Here is a 21,443-nt window from a genome sequence, read left to right as displayed (position 1 = left end):
TTGGTGCATTCAGTCCATTTACATTTAGGGTGATTATCGATAGGTATGTACTTATTGCCATTGCAGGCTTTAGATTCGTGTATTATCAAAGGTTCAAGATTAACTTCCTTACTATGTAAGAGTCTGACTTAACTCACTTAATATGCTATTACACACACAATCTAAAGGTTCTTTTTTCTCCCTCCTCCATTCTTTTTATATTAGGTATCATTCTGTACTCTTTTTCTTTCCCTTGATTGACTTTGGGTATAGATAATTTAATTTTGCATTTGCTTAGTAATTAGGTTTTTTACTTTCTTTATTGTGGTTTTATTCCCTCTGGTGACAGCTATTAAACCTTAGGAACACTTCCATCTATAGCCGTCCCTCCAAAGTACAGTGTAGAGATGGTTTTTGGGTGGTAAATGCTCTCAGCTTTTGCTTATCTGGAAATTATTTAATCCCTCCTTCAAATTTAAATGATAATCTTGCCAGATAAAGTATTCTTGGTTTGAGGCCCTTCTGCTTCATTGCATTAAATACATCATGCTACTCCCTTCTGGCCTGTAAGGTTTCTGCTGAGACATCTGATGATAGCCTGATGGGCTTTTTTTTGTATGTGATCTTATTTCTCCCTCTGGCTGCTTTTAATAGTCTGTCCTTATCCTTGATCTTTGCCATTTTAGTTACTATATGTCTTGATGTTGTCTTCCTTGGGTCCCTTGTATTGGGAGGTCTGTGCACTTCCATGGCCTGAGAGACTGTGTCCTTCCCCAGATTGGGGAAGTTTTCAGCAATTACCTCCTCAAAGACAGTTTTTATCCCTTTTTCTCTCTCTTCTTCTTTTGGTACCCCTATAATGTGAATATTGTTCCATTTGGATTGGTCACACAGTTCTCTTAATATTCTTTCATTTTTAGAGATCCTTTTTTCTGTCTCAGCTTCTTTGTATTCCTCTTCTCTAGTTTCTATTTCATTTATCATCTCCTCCACCGTATCTAATCTGCTTTTAATTCCCTCCATTGTCCTCTTCAATGTTTGGATGTCCGACCAGAATTCATTCCTGAGTTCTTGAATATTTTTCTGTACCTCCGTGAGCATGTTAATGATTTTTATTTTGAAATCCCTTTCAGGAAGATTCATGAGGTTGATGTCATTTGAATCCTTGTCAATAGTTGTATTCATAATTTACTTTGAACCAGGTTCCTTTGGTGTTTCATATTTGTATATGGCACCCTCTTGTGCCCAGAAGTTCTACTCTCTGGAGCTGCTCAGCCCCTAAAGGAATGTTAAGGGTCACAGGGGAGTGGTATTGGTGCCTTGCGGGAGGAAAGAGCTGTTTCCTGCTTCCCAGCTGCTATGCCTGTCTCTACTGCCTGAACCAGTGGGCCAAGCACACAGCTATAAGCCTCTATGCTTTGTGTTTGTAGTTGCTGTAGATGGGTCGTCCCTCTGGCTGGCCTAATGCCAGGGTATGGTTTGCCTGTTTGCGAGCCAGGTGGGGCTGGCCGAGAGAAAGGCACAGTAGGCTGCCTGTCACGGAGGGGGTCCTTGGAGCTGTGTAGCCACCCAAGGAGCTGGAGCACCTGAGGATCGTGAAAGCTCCCAACCTGCTGGGCAGAGTGCACCCAGACAATTTTGTCTACCTGTCCTTTCTCCTGAGCAGTAAGCTCTGTGCAATCCTTTCCCCTTTAGCATCCCTCTTGCTGTTAGGAAGTCTCTAAGACTGCCCACCTTTCTTTTGTCTCAGAGTAGCACAATATGGATCCCTGCTTTCCACAAATGGTTTGAATCTCTGTCTCTCCAGGAATTCTGCCTGTCTTAGCTTTCCAACTCCGTAATCACGAGAGTACCATGCAAGCACCATGAAATACAGGTTTGTGCTCCCAGCGCAGATCTCCAGAGCTAGGTATTTAGCAGTCCCAGGCCTCCACTCCCTCCCCGCTCTGTTTCTCTTCCTCCCGCCAGTGAGCTAGGCTGGGGGTAGGGCTTGGGTCCTGCCTGGTCATGACTTTGGTACGTTACCCTGTTCCATGAGGTTTATTCTTTTCTCCAGGTGTATGCAGTTTGGTGCAGTCCTCTTTCCTGTTGCTCTTTCAGGATTAGTTGTATTGTAACTATATTTTCATATTATATGCAATTTTAGAAGGAAGCCTCTGTCTCACCTCTTATGCTGCCATCTTTACAAAGACATTTTAAACAGCAGTATAATGAATAGAATGCCAACATTTGTAGATAATCATTAATGGTTGGTGCATTACACTTCAGTATTTTATTCTATGTAGAGACACACATATTATTTTTATATTAAGAAAGTCTTTTATAAGGTGTTGTGCTATTATTAACTCATTATGTTAATTGTCAATGTAACAACTGGGAGCTATGATGGGAAGCTTCAGGGAGCCATTTCCCTTCATTGGCTTCATAATCCACTAGTTCCTTTTTAAGGGACTCTAAATTAAATTAATGATTTCCATTTTGTATGTAGGGAACACTTCATACCAATATCAGTAATACTTGTGACTGTTCAACAAGAGCCATCAGAGATATTTTCATATCACATTACAGTTGCCACCAATATCTCAAAGTATCACTTATGTTTATCAGGGCCATAAACTTTAAGACACACTACTAGCTCTTGTTATTTTATATATTAATAAAGCATATGTTTGTTTTTAAAAATATTTTCATAATCATAGTTGAGTATAATTGATATCCTTTATAATCCTATGTATTTCATTTCCAACATGATAAACCAGTGTTGTGAGAAATGGTTCATTGGCTTTCCCTGATGAAAGGATTCATGGCATGTAAAATAGTTAAGAACTCCTTAAACAATTTTTAATGTGGAGTGTGTTGAATTACTCAATAGTAGCAGTGCAATTGGGGAATATAGGTCAGTATCTACCATTATATTTTAAATATCAGAACAAAAATAGGATAATAATGAAGAGTTTAACCTTATTTTCAACTGCAGTGAATCCAGCAATTAAGAGTACATCACTGAAGAGAAGCATATGAGTCTCATTTTATAGCTTCTTTTACTTCAGTGTAAGGCCTTGTTAGGCACTTTTACATGCATGTGTGCGCACGCACACACACACACACACACATGAATGCATGCATCCCCCCCACAAACACTATAGTAGTGTTCCATAATTCCATTAGTGAACATGGCTGCTCTGTGGCTCCTCCTTAGCGTGACGCCTTCTGCCAGAATTTTATGTGGATACTTGGAACATTTGTGAGTTTCACAGCTGCCCTGTTTGGTGAAATAAACCAAAAGAAGCCATCTGCCCCTCCCCAGGCTGCCTTCTTTCAATTCCCTACAACTTCCCAGCAGCCAGCTGCCACAGAAACTATTGGAAAGCAAGACTCAGTGGACTGTAATGATTGTTATTCTCTGGGAAAGTAGGTTCTCAGATTTGGCTAAGAGATAAAAGATATCGGATGCATTTGATTCATCTTAGTGTATCAATAATATACAACTTCTACCTTTAATTTACTTGTTAGGTTCTGATGAGAAAGGTCTTTTGTATTTCTAGGGATGAATCAGGTGAAAACAAATCCAAAGGTTAAGTCCTTGGCTTGTGAGTGGTGAGCAGAGAATTTGACTGTGGGAACATTGTCAGATTTTACCCTGTATGCTACAAAAAGTTTTCACTGCTAATCTCAGGCTTGTAAAAAAAAAAAAAAAGCATGGATTGGCCCACTATTTTCCTCAGTTCTTTTCACATTCAAATCAAGTGCAAGTGGACTCCATTCCATTCTAGGCCCTTGTTCTGGGGAGACGGGGCTTCTTTCAGCCTCTTGGAAGCATCTGAGTACCAAGTAAAAAGCTCTGAAAACAGAAGTTGTTTTCTTTTTTTAATTAGTTTTTGGTAAAGCAAAAAACAAGGTTTAATTCACATGAGTTATTTAAGTGTGAATATTCTTTTTTCGCTGCAGAAATATGGCATGTTTCATTACTGTTTGCTCTCTTGGACTTTGCTTAGCTATTATTCTATCTATCTGTCTATCTATCTATCTATCTATCTATCTATCTATCATCTATCTATCATCTATCTCTGTATCTATCTATATATCTATGTATCTATCTATCATCTATCTCTGTATCTATCTATGTATCTATGTATCTATGTTTCTATCTATCTATCTATCCATCTTTCTATCTATCATCTATCTTACCTCTTCAAAATCTGAGAAATCTAAAAACCCTGTGGAACTAAATGTTTTGGATAAGGAAAGGTGGGCTTCTATTACCTTTCTCTGTCATTCTCACTGAAGTAGTTGTTAGTTTTCTATCACATGCTATCTATATACCCTGTGTCTTTGTTTCCTTTCTTCCTATTTATTTAATACATTTTAATCTGGCTTCTGCCTACACTATTCCAATGAACTGTTCTTCTTGAGGTTACCTCATTGCCGATGTCATTCTCTGGGTGGCAGGTACTTGATTTGTCTGCAGTCAATGTCCTCTCTCTCCTCCCTCTGCCTTGCATGATATCACCTTCTCATGATGGTCAGTAGCCCCTCTTTTTCAGGTTGTCCTGCTGCATGCTCTCTCTATATTATTCCCTCAGTGTATTTCTCTTTTGGTTTTGTTTTCCTTGGGATATCTCATCAACACAGATGTTTTTTGTTGTGGTGGTGGTAAAACATACATAACATAAAATTAGCTATTTTAACTATTTTTAAGTACACTGCTTAGAGACCTCTATCTCCAGAACTTTTTCATCTTCCCAAAGTGAAACTTTGTACCTTTTAAAGAATAAGTCCTCATTCCTTCCTCCCCTCAACCCTTGGCAACCACCATTCTATTTTCTGTCTCTCTGAATTTGACTACTCAGGTACCACATATAAGTGGAATCATACAGTATTTGTCCTTTGTGACTGACTCATTTCAGTTAGCATGTCCTCAGGGTTCATCTGTGTTATAGTATGTTTCAGAGTACACTCTCTTTTAAAGGCTGTATAATGTTCCATTGTTGTTTTCTAATTCATAATTGGGTGGGACAATGGCAGATACCAGAAAACCTATCTATGTTCCTGTAAGACTCCTGGGGTATAAGGTATATGCAACTACCTACAAACCACCTAGAGGAAGAGGCAGCAGATTAAAAACTACAGAAATCACGATGGTGGTGAGAAGAATAGGATAAAGTGCTCTAGCTAAGGAAGAAGAAAAAGGAAATGGTTCTATAGAATTAAGAGTCCACCAAAGACCATTGGCTATCTAAGGAAACTAGCCTTCCATCAAAGTCCTGATCAATAATTCCAAAGGACATTACTGTTTCTTCACCCCATACTATCAATGATGTCTAGTGATGAACTCAGATTATTTGAAAGATCAACCATGTGCTACATTTACTTTGTAAGTTTCCAAAAACACAGAATTATATATTTCAGAGGTATCAAAAACATATAAAAGTAAATTGATTTAGGGGCAGATGGATTGGGATCTTTATCATCTTTTTATGAACTTTGAAATCTTCCCTAACTGATTACCTTGTCAAACTCTTTCTTCAGTTCTCCTCCGTATTGCTAGCCAAACATCATGTACTTTAAACTCAGCCTGAACATGCCTGTCCCCGAGGTCTATGGTGGAAATGCAACTCCACTGCACGGGATTACTGCCCTTTCTAGCTTTTTAGTCAAAACACCTTCCTTAATCACCCTGCAATCACAGACACACAAATACCCTGTAACTTACCCTTTTGGGACCTCTTTTTTTTTTTTGTGCCTTGTTGCATTGTTTTTAGAATTAAATGAGATGCATATTAAGTGCTAAGCAAAACACTTAGTATTTAAAAATAATTGATGGTAGCTGCTGGTAATTTTGATGATGATGATGATAAAGAGGAGGAGAAAAAAATTTATCTTACATTTGATTCCTTCTGAGATAACTGAGAGCTTTAAAGGGATTTTGTTTTGATGTGGTGTATGATTGTTCAGTCCCAGCTGTTCAGTGCATTTCTTCATGGTTCCTGATACTCAGAGCAAGAGGGTCGGAGGAGGGATCATAGAAAAGTATGAAACATCTTGCCAGCCTTCAAATTTGTTTTTATGACTTTATGCATTTATACATTTAGTTATTTATTTTGTTTAAGAAGCAGGACTTTCACATATAAAATAGTGAAAAAAGAATAAAAAACTTGAGGTCTATATCTGTGATACAAAGTAAAATCACTGTCCTTTAAGCCCTAGTTGTTCTAGCTTTCTACTGCTGCATAACAAATTACCACAAATTTAGCAGCTTAAAGAAACACCTATTTATTAGCTTACAGTTCTGTAAATAAGAAATCCAGGTGAGTTAAATTAGATTTTCTGCTTAGGGTCTCACAATGCTGAATTCAAGGTTTAGTCAACTGATCTCTCAACTGGAGGCTCTGGAGAATTCACTTCCAAGCTTATTCAGTCCTTGGATGAATTTAGTTCTTTACAGTTGTAGGTCTGAGGTCCTTGCTGGCTGTTGTCCAGCTGTCACTCTTAACTCCTGGCTTCTGAAGTAAGATGGAGTAAAATTCTCTGGTCCTTGTACATGGCTTCCTCCATCTTCATAAGCACCAATGACACTTAGGATCCTACTTATGCTTTAAATCTCTCCAACTTCCTCTTCTTCCACCAGCTGGAGAAAACTCTCTGCTTTTAAAAACTAACCTAATGAGGCCTGACCCACCTGAATAGTCTACCTATTTCAAAGTCAACTAATTAGAAATCTTAATAATATCTTCAGTGTTCCTGTTTGCTGCGTAACAACATAATCACTGAAATGCTCTCCATTCACAGGGGAAGTAATCACATAACAAAGAGTGTCACTGGGGATTTTTCTTAGAATTCTGCCTATCGTATTGATATCCTGGTAGGATAGTTTCTGGAGGTTCTCATATATAGCTCCAGTGGGGAAGGGTGTTCCTGGCCCATGGTGAGTTTCCTACGAATCCAGTGAAACTGAAGAAGGTCAAGGGAAGAGAGCTTGTTGGGAGAAAGGCTTTACTTTCTTACAGTGCTTAGCATCGCTGCCCGGGCCCAGCTCCATCTGTCTCCACCAGCCATGGCTCATGCTCTCCCTCCCTGCCTGCCCCTTGCAGTAAGAACTCCGTGTGTGTGGGTCCTTGATGACTGACTGGCACCAGACCAGTTAGGTACCAGGAATGGAGGGGAACAGAGAATGGCCATTTTCTCTCCACCCCTTGCCTCCAAGTCTCTGCAGTGGTAAACAACTATTGATATGTAAATGGACTAAGGCTAGGCAGGAGATTCTGGAAATTCTTCCATTTACCTCACATCATGGGTGAGTGAGTCCAAGAAATGGAAAAGTGAAGAAATGGGAGAAGCATTTTGGGTCATTAGATATAGGAACAGGGAATGAAATTTTACTTAGGGCCCTTGGGGAGCCAGGACTGTAAGGAAGGTACAGTGAACATTGGTGCTTTCAACATGACCCTGACATGCCTGCTGGAGCTTTGGTCAGCCATTATGTGCTGAAGGGAAACCACTGTCATGTCCCATCAGAAAATTGATGGCAGTTTAAGTTTTTTTTTCCTCCCAGCTGCGTTGTATTCCCCCTTTCTCAAAAAAGAGACTCCATATGATTTTACTCCCCTCTGACCAGCATCTTATTCAGGATTCTATACCCAATTTTTTCTTTCCTAATACTCTTCCCCTTTCCAGGCAAAATTCCATATCAACTCAGCCAGATGTTTATCTAATTGAATTAATTGACACTAGATGTGAATACACGATAGAATCAAACATTTTCCAGGATACTATAGCCCCTAAGTAATTTAACCTTCAACCAAGAGCATGAGAGAAAAAAAAATCTATATTTGAAATATTTTAAAATTAAAAAATAAGCATGCCTAGTGTAAAAGTCTCAAACAATACAGAGCAAATGACATTTTGCAGTATAGTTTTAATGTTTTGTATATAATAGATAATTATAAACTTAAATATATTCTTCACATAATAATATAGAAACACTTCTCTATAAATATTCACCTCTTAAATTAGTTGTAAATTGTATCAAGTTTTAGAGGAAGATTCAAAATTAAAATTTAGTCATAGTAGATTCTATGATGTTATCACATGTTTAAGAAGGAGTATTTAATAAATACCTTATCAAGAAAACTCTGGTTTAAAAGTTGGTTAAAATTAATGCATTATTTGTATTCCTTATATATCCCAGCAACTTTAAACCTCTGTGTGTTTCGATCTGTTTTTTTATTTCACCCCACCTCCACCCCTTTATTCTGTTTTTCTGGAGGTGAGTGGTCAGAATTAGATGTGAGAGTTGAGTGTGCCCAGCTAATAAATGCCAGTGTTGCTCTGAATGTGCTGGAGGCAGCGGCAGAGCTGGGGTTAAGGTCATGGTGGTCAGATCTTTGTAAAAATGTATTCTCTGTACCCTTAAGGTATAGAAGGTTGACGTGAAGCCAATCATGAGTTTGTTATCACCTTTATATAGAACAAAATAAGCCACATCTTTGACAATCTGTTTTACAACTGAATTTGTTATATTCATGTATACTTAGGAAAGAAGGTATGTGCCCTTATGCCTAATTTGATATTTTCAGATGCATTCCTTTTCCTCACCCTTTCATTATTTTCTCATTAGGCAAGTTTGATACCTCCAGGATCCCCTGTGCCTGGTCAGAACCCCTGTCAGTTATACATTTTCTAAAGTAAGATGCAGTAACTGTGAAATGGTTTTGTTAGGAAGGGGTCACCAGGTCGATCTCCATACAGTTATGTGAAAAGGCAATGAACTTCATGTGTAACTGAAAATAAATGATAAATGTTACATCACACATAGTGGTCAAATTCCTTGATACATGGAATTTGATTATAACTATCAGTCAGCTGTTTTTTTTAATTCATTTTGTTATCATTAATCTACAATTACATGAAGAGCATTATGTTTACTAGACTCCCCCTTCACCAAGTCTCCCCCACTAACCCCATTACAGTCACTGTCCATCAGCATAGTAAGATGTTGTAGATTCACTACTTGTCTTCTCTGTGTTGCACATCCCTCCCTATGCCGCCCTCCACATTATACATGCTAGTTGTAAGGCCCCTTTATTTTTCCCCGCCCTTATCCCTCCCTTCCCACCCATCCTCCCCAGTCCCTTTCCCTTTGGTAACTGTTAGTCCATTCTTGGGTTCTGTGATTCTGCTGCTGTTTTGTTCCTTCAGTTTTTCTTTGTTCTTATACTCAACATGAGTGAAATCATTTGGTACTTGTCTTTCTCTGCCTGGCTTATTTCACTAAGCATAATACCCTCTAGCTCCATCCATGTTGTTGCAAATGGTAGGATTTGTTTTCTTCTTATGCCTGAATAATATTCCATTGCGTATAAGTACCACATCTTCTTTATCCATTCATCTACTGATGGACACTTAAGTTGCTTCCCTTTCTTGGCTAGTGTAAATAGTGCTGTGATAAACATAAGGGTGCAATCTCTCTTTTTCAAACTGGGCTGCTGCATTCTTAGGGTAAATTCCTAGAAGAGGAATTCCTGGGTCAAATGGTATTTCTATTTTGAGCTTTTTGAAGAGCCTCCATACTGCTTTCCACAATGGTTGAACTAATTTACATTTGCACCAGCAGTGAAGGAGGGTTCCCCTTTCTCCACATCCTCACCAACATTTGTTGTTGTTTGTCTTTTGGATGGTGTTGATCCTTACTGGTGTGAGGTGATATCCCACTGTGGTTTTAATTTGCATTTCTCTGATGACTAGCAATATGGAGCATCTTTTCATGTGTCTGTTGGCCATCTGAATTTCTTCTTTAGAGAACTGTCTTCTCAGCTCCACTGCCCATTTTTTAATTGGATTATTTGCTTTTTGTTTGTTGAGGTGTGTGAGCTCTTTATATATTTTGGATGTCAGCCCTTTATCAGATCTGTCATTTATGAATATATTCTCCCATACTGTAGGATACCGTTTTGTTCCATTGATGGTGTCCTTTGCTGTACAGAAGCTTTTCAGCTTGATATAGTCCCACTTGTTCATTTTTGCTTTTGTTTCCCTTGCCTGGGGAGATATGTTCATGAAGAAGTCACTCATGTTTATGTCCAAGAGATTTTTGCCTATGGTTTTTTCTAAGAGTAGCTGTTTTTTAAGCTACTCAGCTGTTTTTTAAGACCTGATTTTATGAATATGACTACTAAATTTGGTAGTGAGGCTGGACATCGTTTTTAGCCTGTTCTGTTTTAAAGAGACTCACTTTGAAATGTCCTCTTAGTCATTGCCCAATATCATGGTGGATTCAGTTAAAATATAAACTGCCTGATGTGGAAAAAAAGGACCTAACTCGATAATGTATCCAATCACATGTTCTTGCTGTTAAGCATTGTTCATGTAAGTACAGCTTATTAGGAATTATTTACCAAACTTTGATTTTTTTCATAATCCCATAATAAGCAGAATCTTTAACTGAAAATGTCTTTTTTTGTAAAACAGATTGTTTACAATGTGTTGGTTTTACAATATCTGTGCTTTTAGTAGGCTGGGAGGATTTTATGTTCCTGTAGTAATACTGTTTCTATAATTTTCTGAGGAAAAATACCATGAATTATATAGTAAATCAATTACTGTCTGAAATTTATTTATGTATAATTGTAGTAAATAAAAGGTTTCTGTGCAATGTGATAAACGCTCATCCACCTTCCACCTGGATATTGTTTTCTTAATTCACTCCTGATCATTTGCAGCTGGATTCAAGTGACCATGATTTTTTGTTTAACCATTTCTTTAGAGATAGTGCTCTTCCTTTTCCACAGACTTAGTGGACCTAACTGTTAAGTTGTAGGATAGAGTTTGTCTGGCTAGGAGCTTAACATACATAATTTCAAGCTATTCAGTAGTTGATAGTCAGCTATGATAGTTTTGTTGATTTTGGAAGGCAAACATTTGTTGGATTTGAAAAAATGTTTAGGTAGAGACAGTACATAATAAAAATCAGCAAATTCCAAGAGAAATAAAATCTAGGGAGCAAATTTTGGCCGTGTGGAAGGAAATTAAAAAGCAATACTACTGCTTCTTCCCTTTCTTTATGTAAATACTCAAGTCTGTTAACATCTAGAAGGCCTGTTTTGTCACCTAAAAGTGTTCTCTTTACCCTCTGCTTTGCTTGTCTGCCGTAAGGTAGCATCTTTTGTGTTACATGCCTTGCTTTAATGTAGCTTGATACTTCAAAATCAGATTTCATAACAGGCACATCACAAAGTGATCATTTGCCCTACTTGAAAACAAAACAAACAAAACACTGTTAGATGTCCTATCAGTATTGACAATTCTAATGCATTTAAAATGCAGTTGTATTCTAGCAGCATACTGATTCACAAGGGTTTCTGAATCTTCCTCTTTCCCTTTTCTTTATATATGCAGAAACTGCTAAAGGTTTTCTGCTGGTCTCCACGCATCTCACTTCAAATGCTCCTGGAGATGTCATTCTTTCAATAGGATTTAATCCCCACTCATCTGCTAATAATGCTTAGCCTTTGTCTCTCTGCTTGGATCTCTACTTGGAATTCTGTATATTAACTTTGTGCAATCTGTTTGGATGTTATCAAACTTGGCCTTTAGAACAGTAGAAACATCTCCTCTGTCCCCTCTTTATTATGGCCTGTTAGGTAGCCAGAAAGCAGTTAGAAGCCAAGTTAAGCTAGTTTAATCAGAAAGAGGTACTTATTGTAAGGATTCCAAGCAGGAGGTTGGGGTGGTGGGCAGGAGGGGGTGGATAGAAGTAGTCCTTAGGAAGAGACCAAAAACAGAACTACAGTTGAAGTGCTGTCTCTTTCTCTCTCTGTCTTATTCCCTCCCTGTTCTTCTGCCTCCCTAACTCCTTCTGTATTTCCTTCTCTCTCCCTCCCCATCTCTGCCTCTCTATGCATTTTTCTTATTCTTTTCTCTCTGTGGACTAGCACATTCTAATCCTCAGAACATGGGGTAGAAAATGGCTCTTCCACAGATCAAATGAACACGTGATACTCAGAAACTGACTTGCGGTTTTTAATTCCAAATTCTTGGGGCATCAGAAATCACCTGGCAACCACAGCTGAAAGCTAGGACAGGTGTCACGTATGTGAATTCTGTATGTAAATATGCAAATATATTGCATTTTTCAACTTCTGCCACACTGAGAAGTTGGTATGCTGTGAAGTTTACTAAGCATTGTTCATATAAATACAGCTTATTAGGAATTATTTACCAAACTTTGCTACAGGAGAAGGGTAAAATTTAATTTATTCATTCCATGAACAAGTATTGAGTCCTGCTTTTATGAAACTCATAGAATACACACTTGCCAAAAAAAATTTAACATCTGGTAGGGGGGTAGTCCTGAATTTGAGCAAGCAAGTAAAATATACCAATGATAAATGTGTTAAGTTCTGTAAAGGAAAGAAGCTGAGATAGAAATAATGCAAGAGAGAAGAAGAATTTACTTTAGAAAGGCCTCTCTGAGGAGGTGAGATTTTAAGCTAATACTTAAAGAGTGAGATGGAGCTAGTAGGAAAGGATTTGTTTTCAAGGATCTTTGTTAAAAAAATATCTAATTTGTGAACAAGGGAAGGATGAAATGGAGGAAGCAGGGGCGAGAATGTGACTTGTAGGTCAAGGAGTTTGGATTTAATCCCAAGTGTAGCCCAGTAAAAAAATCATTAGCCAGGTTGCTAATGTCATATAATCCATTAAGAAGTATTTATCTAGACTTTAATTTATGCCAGACTTCAATCTGGTGTACTGAGGAGGATTAAAAAGTAAGTCAAATATATAATCTTACTCTGATTTTGATTATAAGTAGCTTGAACAGCAAAGCTCATCGAGAAGGTCCTGCTGTTAGGAAGAAGGCAGCAGGGGCACATGCTGGTCATGTATGTGTCCAGTGACTTCAGGCCTGGGGGTCAGGTGGATCCCAGAGCCACAGAGCCAAGGTTTGTTAAACTGCTCACACGGAGCGTAGAGAGAACCTGTCAGGTGTCACAGGAGGGCTTTCATATAGCATAGCACTCACTGTGTTCCAGAACCTTCTAAGCCTTTTTAAATATTTACTCAATTTCATCCTCCTAGTAACACCTCATATTAACCCCATTGCATAGATGAGGAAACTGAGGCGCAGAAATGTAAAGTGACTTGCCCAAGGCCACACAACTTGTAAGAGTAAATCGAGGTTTCAGGAGCAGGGCTGAGGTCTGCTCCCACCATGCAGTAACAGCTCCAGGCTGTCAGCCTTGACAGGTAAAGAGGACAATGGCTTACACACAGAGTTGCAAAAGAGGTCATAGAGAAAGTTCTGGTTAAAAAAAAATGTGACTAAGTGCTATGGGGGGTTATTGAATTGACGGCGAAAGCAGGATATACAGAAGGAAATAAAGTCAATATGGGACTAGGGCTTTGCAAAGAGGATCTTGGCTGCTCCTTGTGTTTCTGTGCACTGGCTTTTTTGAGGAATAGGCAATCATGGGTCAGTGAAAACCACTTCAAATGCCCACTGGTGCCATATCTTCTTCACTTTCCGTTAGGACTTTAATCTTGTAAGCACTTTTCCTTTGATTGGCTCCATTTTCTAATGTACTATTATGTAGTTTAGGATTAAAACAAATCATATTAAAAGTCATCTTAATAAACTAAGAAATAGAAAAAATGCAAGATAATTACCTATTTACATGGAAAGTATTTTATATAATGAAGATTTTACTTGGGATAGATTTTATTCATTTTTTTGTATAATATCTACTTTGAGGGAGGTAATGATACTGTCAGTTTCAATAGTTATTTAATCGCATACGTCTCTACGTGTTTCCTTAAAATGTTCAGACCAATCCAGATGAAGAGTAAGTGTGTGAATTAACTTGTATTCTTGATGGAACACAGCACAAAAGGAAAAAAAAGGATTTAATTATCATTGAGTTCACTTTGGAAAGCCAAAGTTCTCCTGAAATTGGGAGTTGGATTTAGCAATTTTGTAAACCTTCAATTTCTGATATTTGTTTAATATCAGGAAGCAGTGACTATTCTGTTTCTTGCCAAAGAGAGCCTGTTAGAGGTGCACAAGTACTTCTTGCTGAGCCTCCTTGGAATCACGCCCTCCCTCCTAGGTTACGGTTTTTGCTATAGACTGTCTAACATTTTAAACATATCCCTGAAGTTATGTGAATTCCATAATTTTGGGGAGATATATATACATATATATTAATCTGTATCAGAAGTGATTTATCATGATATATTAATCAGGGTAGACTCAGGAGAGAGAAATAAAACAGTAATTTGAACAGGAAAATTTAATGTTAAGAATTATTAACTATCGCAAAGAAATTGAATATGAGAGATTGCTTAGTAAGAACTAAAGAAAACTCTAAAGAAAATAGGAATGGCAGGCTTAGGGAGCAATAACCCCTGCCTTTGGGGCTGATATAAGCTGCCCAAGGAAGATCCTGACCTTGTTGGGATGTCGTAGCTGTGGCTACTGAATGGTAGAGAAACTGAACTGGGCTGTTGTGGTGCGGTGGAACCCGACAGAAATATGCCTTGTGGGTACTAAGGAAAGCTGTTTGCAGGGAGTTGTCTCGCCGGAGGCGTTTTGTAACAAAGCCACGCAAAGAATGTGCCAAGAGAAGCTGGCACATTGAGAATCCAAAGTACCAACTCATGGTAATTTAGTTGCTGTAAAGGAAAGACATGGAGGAGAAGAGGAGAGAAAGGATCAGGCAGTTATAATCTTCAAATCTATCTACCCATCTAAACATGTAGTGGTATAGAATTATTTCTAATTTCTTATTGTAAGTTTTTAAATTATTAATGTTTCTTAATAGTAGCAGTAAGAATTACCTTTTTCCTTCTTAACAAGTAGTACAGCTACTTCTTTCTCATTTGTAAGAAAGAAATAATATGACATGAAATCTGTATTGAGATTGTATGTCAAGTTAATTTTCCTTAGCGTCTTTAGTAGGATATAGGTTGTTATTTAATATAGTATGAATAATGCAAATGAACTCATAACTTAATGTAAAAGACAGTGGTCACGATTAATTCATATTTACTAAGATTTCACTGAGACTATGGCATTGTATTTTATAAAAACAGTAACTCTTGGTGACTTTTTTTCTGATACTTTTGCTCTGTTTCGTATTTGTTCCTTTTAACTTTAAATTGAACTTGTCAACACTTGAAATTCTGAAACTGGGAGAATGGCAGAGAAGAGGGCAAAAGTTTTTTTTTTCTTTTGTTTTTCTACTAACATAAATATAAGCCAAATGACAGAACAGAAACAATATCAACAAGAACAAAACCCTGGAGTGGCCTTCATTCCACAAGCTCTGGGGACACTTCTGTGAGGGAGGTAGTGACACAGAGCACTATGCTCTTCTTGCCCTGCTCACTTAAGGCACATAGTATTAACCAACAGAAACATTTTAAGCTTGGGAACCCAAGTAAAGAGCCGTACTTCTCTGTTGGGTGTGAGTTGGAACACTAAGGGACAGCACTAAAATATTCCATAGTTGTTTGTTATTGATCACTTGCATACTGTATAATAAGAGATTTTACTGTTAAAGACTATAGAACGCCCTGTTGATTTCAGGAGATGAAAAAACATAAAGAGGAGATGAGCTTTTCAAATCCATAATTTCAGCCTTTGTAAGATGATGATATAAATAATTTAAAGAAAGCTCCCAGGCTGTTTTTGGTTTCAAGAAGATAGTAAGGCATGTTAACTTAAAGATTTGTGCTTTTCTCTTTTGTTGCCTTTTTTTTTTTTTTCCTTTTCATTCTTTCAGAATATTTTGCATAAATTGTTTCTAATCTTGTTTTCCAGGCACTTTGGAAAGACATGAAACGGGGGAAAGAGCAAGAATTATCCTTAATTGTTGTGATGACTCACAGCTTCTTCCATTTGCCTCAGAGACACATAAGCACAAAAGTGTAGAACAGAGATCCTCCAGCTCCTACCAGGTTGGACCAGTACCTGGTCCTGGTCTGCAGGTGGAGTCTTCATGTAAGGTAAGTTCAAATCAAGCTGCTGCCCACAAAGAATGTCAGCAACCTGAGTAAGTAGTAATGCACCTTCAAAAATACATGACAATTAATATGAGCACATAAAAGAACTCAGAGATGATTGCATCTACCAGACGTACCTACCCAGTGATCTTGGGTGAATCAAGGTAACTTTTTGAGTGATTATTATGCTTGGCAAACACCTTTTTGATAAAATTATCTCCTGGCTCATCAACATTGAGCTGATTTTACATTAACCCTTGAATTCTACATGGTTTTCAATGGAGAGGGGTAAATATACCATGGATCCATGTTTTCTTCTCAGTTGAGAGTATCTGACTTCTTTTTAAAATGCTTATTACTAATAACCCAAAGATAGCAGAAAAACTGGATCACTGTATGGACAATTCTCTTGGTATACTCAACATCTCTAGAATCACCAGCTCTTTAGAATTCTAAGCCTCAGTTTAATACACAGTGGTGCAGTGTGTATTTATTTTCATAAACCAAGACAACCAGCTTCACAGAAATTTGGACAAACTTTATTGTTTTTCAGTTCTAAATGTGACCATGGTACTTTAATCTGATTTCTTTAGGGGACTCTTCCATCTTTTTGTGTCTACACCTTCAAGTTAGCCTTTCATTATGTTGATGTAACCATGCCATTTTTATGCATATATCCAATGTATTTTTTCATGTACACATGTTTTCATAATATCAATTTCATTTTAATGGCTACAACATGCTCTATATGGTATATATACTATTACTTATATGAAGTATTTTCAAATATGATGGCTTAATATATAGATTGTTTTTATGTTTCAGTTGTATGAATTAATTACACATCTATGAACCTAATGCTTTTTCATATTCAGTGTTATTTAATAGGACGTTTCCAGAAATGGGCTAAGTCAAATTTTAGCTGATTTTTAATTATATATTTTTAATATTTCCATTATTTTAATGATATTATGAAGACTATTAAAATACCCTTAATAAGAGCTTTAAATAAGACTTTATTTTATCTTATGTGTCTGAATATAATTAGAGAAAAAGGATGTGTCATCTTCAAAAAAGGGCACCTGGCACCTGAGGCTATGCCTCAAAGCTGCAGGGTTGGGGGTAGGGCACCAGTTTGTGATCTTCAGCCTTTTAGGTTTAGAAACTTGATTTAGATTTTATGCAGTGACGCCATGGTTTGCCAGCCTTTTGAGAGCTGAGCCACACTAACTGAACACACAAGAAATGAATATATAAACTAGAATGATAATTCTTTAGTTTACAATGATAAATAAAATTGTAATTCTGTTTATTGTTTAGCACATTCTCATGGTAGCAAAGCAATAGGGAGTTGGGAAGAGGAGGGAGGTGGAGTTATAACAGAGGGTTCTTTGATAGGGTAGAGTCAGAGCTAGCAGTTATTCATTCATTGAGCTGTGAGAGTCGAATGCAGTGTGTCTTCAGGTACTAGCTCCCTTGGTCAAGGCTGATATGCATTGAAAAATTCTTAAATTTTGGATTTCTCTTTTTAAGACTCTATTTAGGCCCTTACTTTTGTTTATACTTTCCTCCTTCAGCTGTTAAAACCAGTGATTAGGCTATAGCTTTTTCTTTTTCTTTTTTTTCTCTTTTAGTCAAATTGTTTTTAGATTTCCCCAACCTGTTTTTCATGTTCTTCACTTGAAAGAGGTCATGTTTTATATGGACAGTGATATCAGTATGATGAAACTTTAATATTCACAACTGAAAATGAAAGGCATAAGATCCTAGTCTCCTAAAACAGGAAATTGAACCACATTTATATGTTAAAAGATTGGGGTAAATAAAGCCCAGTGAATGAGCTCAGCCAACTGACAAACATTCCCATCCTGATGTGGCTTTGTTGCTTTCTATTCAGAATAGAGTGTGGATTTTATAGTGGCAATTATATGCTAGTACAGTTGATGAGAACTTGGAGATGTCTCATGACTTGTGCATGTCAGATGCCTAGAGCCTGTAGGAGCACATCAAATTCATCAAGTGCCTGTTTTACTAGTTTAATTCCCAGAAAGTAAACTGATTGCTATCTCTTTTCAGAGTCTTGGAGGACCTCGGAGCTACCCTTTAGGTAGTGATAGTAGTATATATAGCTTTCATTTTCTTTATATAATTTTGTTTCTTTCTTAACACCAGGAAGCAATATAATGCCAGGGTCTTGTTTTCCTACTCTTAGACTGATTCCAACTTTATTTTCTAATTGCTGCCCTTTACCTTAGATGACTACAGATTACTAATCTTCCTTCTATAGAGTTAGAGAATTGAATTAGATAGTGTTGGATTCTCCCAGAGGAGGACGCCGCCCCAAATCACTCACAGAAGGCGTCTCTTGATGCAACAAGCAAGAGGAATTTATTCAGAGGCCAGCTAGCTGGGGTCCATGCGTTAGCCCAATGCAGCGGGTCTCAACAAGGACCCCAAACACACAAAGCCAGAAGTTTTTATAACATTTTCAAAGGGGCAGTATTTTCTACAGTCACAATACAGTGTTTTTCCATAGACACATAAATTTTCGGCTGACGCCACATCCTGGGGGTCTGGTTAGATAAAATCACTTTCGGAATGTTTAGGGTGGTTCTAGCAAGATAAGCTTAACTGATTGAGGTTAGCTAACTAAAGGTCACTACAATTAACACAGGCTGACTAACTTGTTTTTCAAAGTTCTAGTAATTTTTTCTCCTTCTAGGTTAGAAAATGGTGTTTGAGCCTTTAAGATGGCTGTGCTTATGCTAACTTTTGATTCTTCAGGTTCTACATTTCCCCCACTTCTCTTTAAGGGCATTCCAATCATGGAATGTTTGTATCTTCCTGTTGGGTGAGTGAATGATATTGTTGCTGCAACATTAGTACATGAACGGCACTCACTCTTTCTCTAACAAAAGTTATCAGCCGATTTAATATGCAGGGTCCCAAAGTGAGGAGCAACACAAAGATGAGTAAGGGCCCAGCCAGAGTGGATATCAAGGTCGTAAACCATGGGGACCTAGTGAACCAAGATTCAAATAGCCCTTGGCCGGCTTCTCGTTCTCTCTTTCTCTGGTCTAGCCTCTCCCTAAGCTCTGACATTGAATCTCTTACTACTCCGGAATGGTCTGCATAAAAGCAGCATTCTTCCTTTAAAGCCGCACACAATCCTCCTTCTTTTAGAAACAGCAGATCCAGCCCTCGTCTGTTCTGCAAGACTACTTCAGAGAGGGAAGTCAGAGATTCTTCAAGTTTAGTAATGGATTGCTCTATGGTTTTTAGGTCTTCATCAATAGCTGTCCTTAGTCCCTCATAATGTTGGTTCCCTTGGATAATAGCAGCTGTCCCTGTTCCTACTCCGGCTGCGACTCCTATCCCTAACAACACAGCTAAGGTCAGCGAGACCGGCTCCCTCCTATATCTATGCCTAGGTTCAAATTCAGCTACGAATGAGAGGTCATCATGATACATCAAACTGGGCACCAGCTGAACCATGATACAGAAATCGCGGGAGGAGTTGAAGGCAGAAGTAGAGACACATGGGGTCACTCCAGTGTTACAAGCCCACCACCCTTCGGGAGGAGGGACTAAATACTCATTTTCACCTGAGGAGGTCACAGCTATGGTTTCATTACACAAAGCTTTATGGGTGGGAGGGACTGAACCTAAACATTTTCCTCTTCCAGTTACTTCAGTCAGAGTTAGCTTCTTGTGGCTTCCCCAGCTACAGATCTCGTGACGGGTTGTCCTGTTAAAACTGCCTAACAATCCCAATCCTTCATAATAAGGCGGCCCAGAAGAGAAACACAACCAACAGGATTCAGTAGTGTTAGGGTTGGTGGTATTTAAGACCTGAAAAGCCCCTTCAAGGAGGTTGAGAAGGCGTTGTCCGGTGCCAGGAAAGGAGGTGAGCTGCATTTAGTGGAGCCGGGGCTCCAAACATTATTTCAAAGGGTGTTAGTCTAAAACGGCTGGGGGTGTTTCTAACTCAGAATAAGGCGAAGGGAAGGAGGACCAACCAATCATATAAACCAGTCTCTATGGATAATTTAGTCAGGGTCTCTTTTAGAGTTCTATGCATCCTTTCTACCTGTCCTGAGCTCTGGGGCCTGTATGCACAATGCAATTTCCAATCCGTCCCCAAAATCTTGGCCAATGCCTGACTTACCTGGGCAACAAAGGCAGGGCCGTTGTCGGAGCCAATTACCTTTGGGATTCCAAACCTGGGAAATATTTCTTCAAGGATCTTTTTAGACACCGTCTGAGCTGTCTCAGTTTTGGTGGGGAACGCCTCTGTCCATCCTGAAAATGTGTCTAGGAAAACTAGAAGGTACTTATATCCATACTTAACAGTCTTGATCTCAGTGAAGTCAACTTCCCAGTAAGCTCCTGGGTGATCCCCTCGAAGTCTTTTCCCAGATGTTACTGGATTTTTACTCACATTTACTAATTGGCAGGGAAGACAATTTCTTACAACCTCGTCAGCCAGTTTTCCTAATCCAATAACATGATAAGGGGAGTCTTGAACCAAGGTCTTTAGGTTTTTTGCTCCCAAATGTGTCAATTGATGCAATTGCCTTAAGTATTCTTCTGCCTCTCTCTTAGGCAGGACAACTCTCCCTTTTTCAGACTTGTATATCTCGTGGGGTGAGGAATTTTTAAACCCTAATTTGTTTATACAAGTGAGGTCTTCGGGTGTATACTGGAAGCTCTTAATACAAGTGGCCTCCGGGTACACTTGGAGGGGTAAGATATTCATTCCCTGGGCTGCTTGTTTTGCAGCTTGGTCCGACTTTCTGTTTCCTTGAGCTATTAGAGAGTCGCTTTTTTGATGCCCAGGGCAATGTATTATTGCCACTTCTCTAGGTCTATGGATGGCTTCTAACAAATTTAAAATTTCTTGTTTGTTTTTAACATCTCTCCCTGCAGAAGTCAATAACCCTCTCTGTCTATAAATAGCCCCGTGTATGTGAGCGGTGGCAAAAGCGTATCGGCTGTCGGTATAGACGTTAAGTCTCTTACCTTCTGCCATCTTTAGAGCCTGAGTCAGAGCGACGAGCTCTGCTCGCTGTGCAGAAGTGCCCGTTGGAAGTCCACTGGCCCACACGATTCGGTTATCATCCACTACTGCAGCTCCCGCCATTCTCTTACCATCCATAATGTAACTGCTCCCGTCTGTATACCAAGTCAGGAGTCCTGGTCCTTCTAAAGGCTGATCTTGTAAGTCCTGGTGGGTCCCCGTCTCCTCAGACAGGATTTCCTGGCAGGTATGAAGTACTTCTTTTCCCAAATCGGGGAGCAGAGTAGCTGGGTTTAGGATGGCGGGTGGGGCAAATTCCACACGATCACGATTCAGGAGTAAGGTCTGGTAGTGAGTCATTCTGGCATTTGACATCCATCTTTCGGGTGGTTGCCGGATTATGCTCTCCAACGCATGTGAAGCAACCACAGTGAGTTTTTGT

General features: G+C 38.6%; 1 protein-coding gene across 7 annotated transcripts in view; it reads left to right on the top strand.

Moving 5' to 3' along the window:
- Positions 1-21,443, top strand: part of WDR72 (WD repeat domain 72) — a 224,652-nt gene that overhangs the window by 58,410 nt on the left and 144,799 nt on the right. For all 7 annotated transcript variants that reach the window (XM_057488817.1, XM_057488816.1, XM_036893519.2 and 4 more), the window contains exon 14: positions 15,800-15,984. In XM_057488817.1, coding sequence (XP_057344800.1) covers positions 15,800-15,984 — 185 coding nt within the window. The remainder of the gene's footprint in view (positions 1-15,799; positions 15,985-21,443) is intronic.

Source organism: Manis pentadactyla, chromosome 11 (genome assembly GCF_030020395.1).
Source record: "Manis pentadactyla isolate mManPen7 chromosome 11, mManPen7.hap1, whole genome shotgun sequence".
NCBI classification, from domain to species: domain Eukaryota; kingdom Metazoa; phylum Chordata; class Mammalia; order Pholidota; family Manidae; genus Manis; species Manis pentadactyla.
Note: the sequence above shows the minus strand (reverse complement) of the source record. Positions and strands in the feature narration are given on the sequence as shown.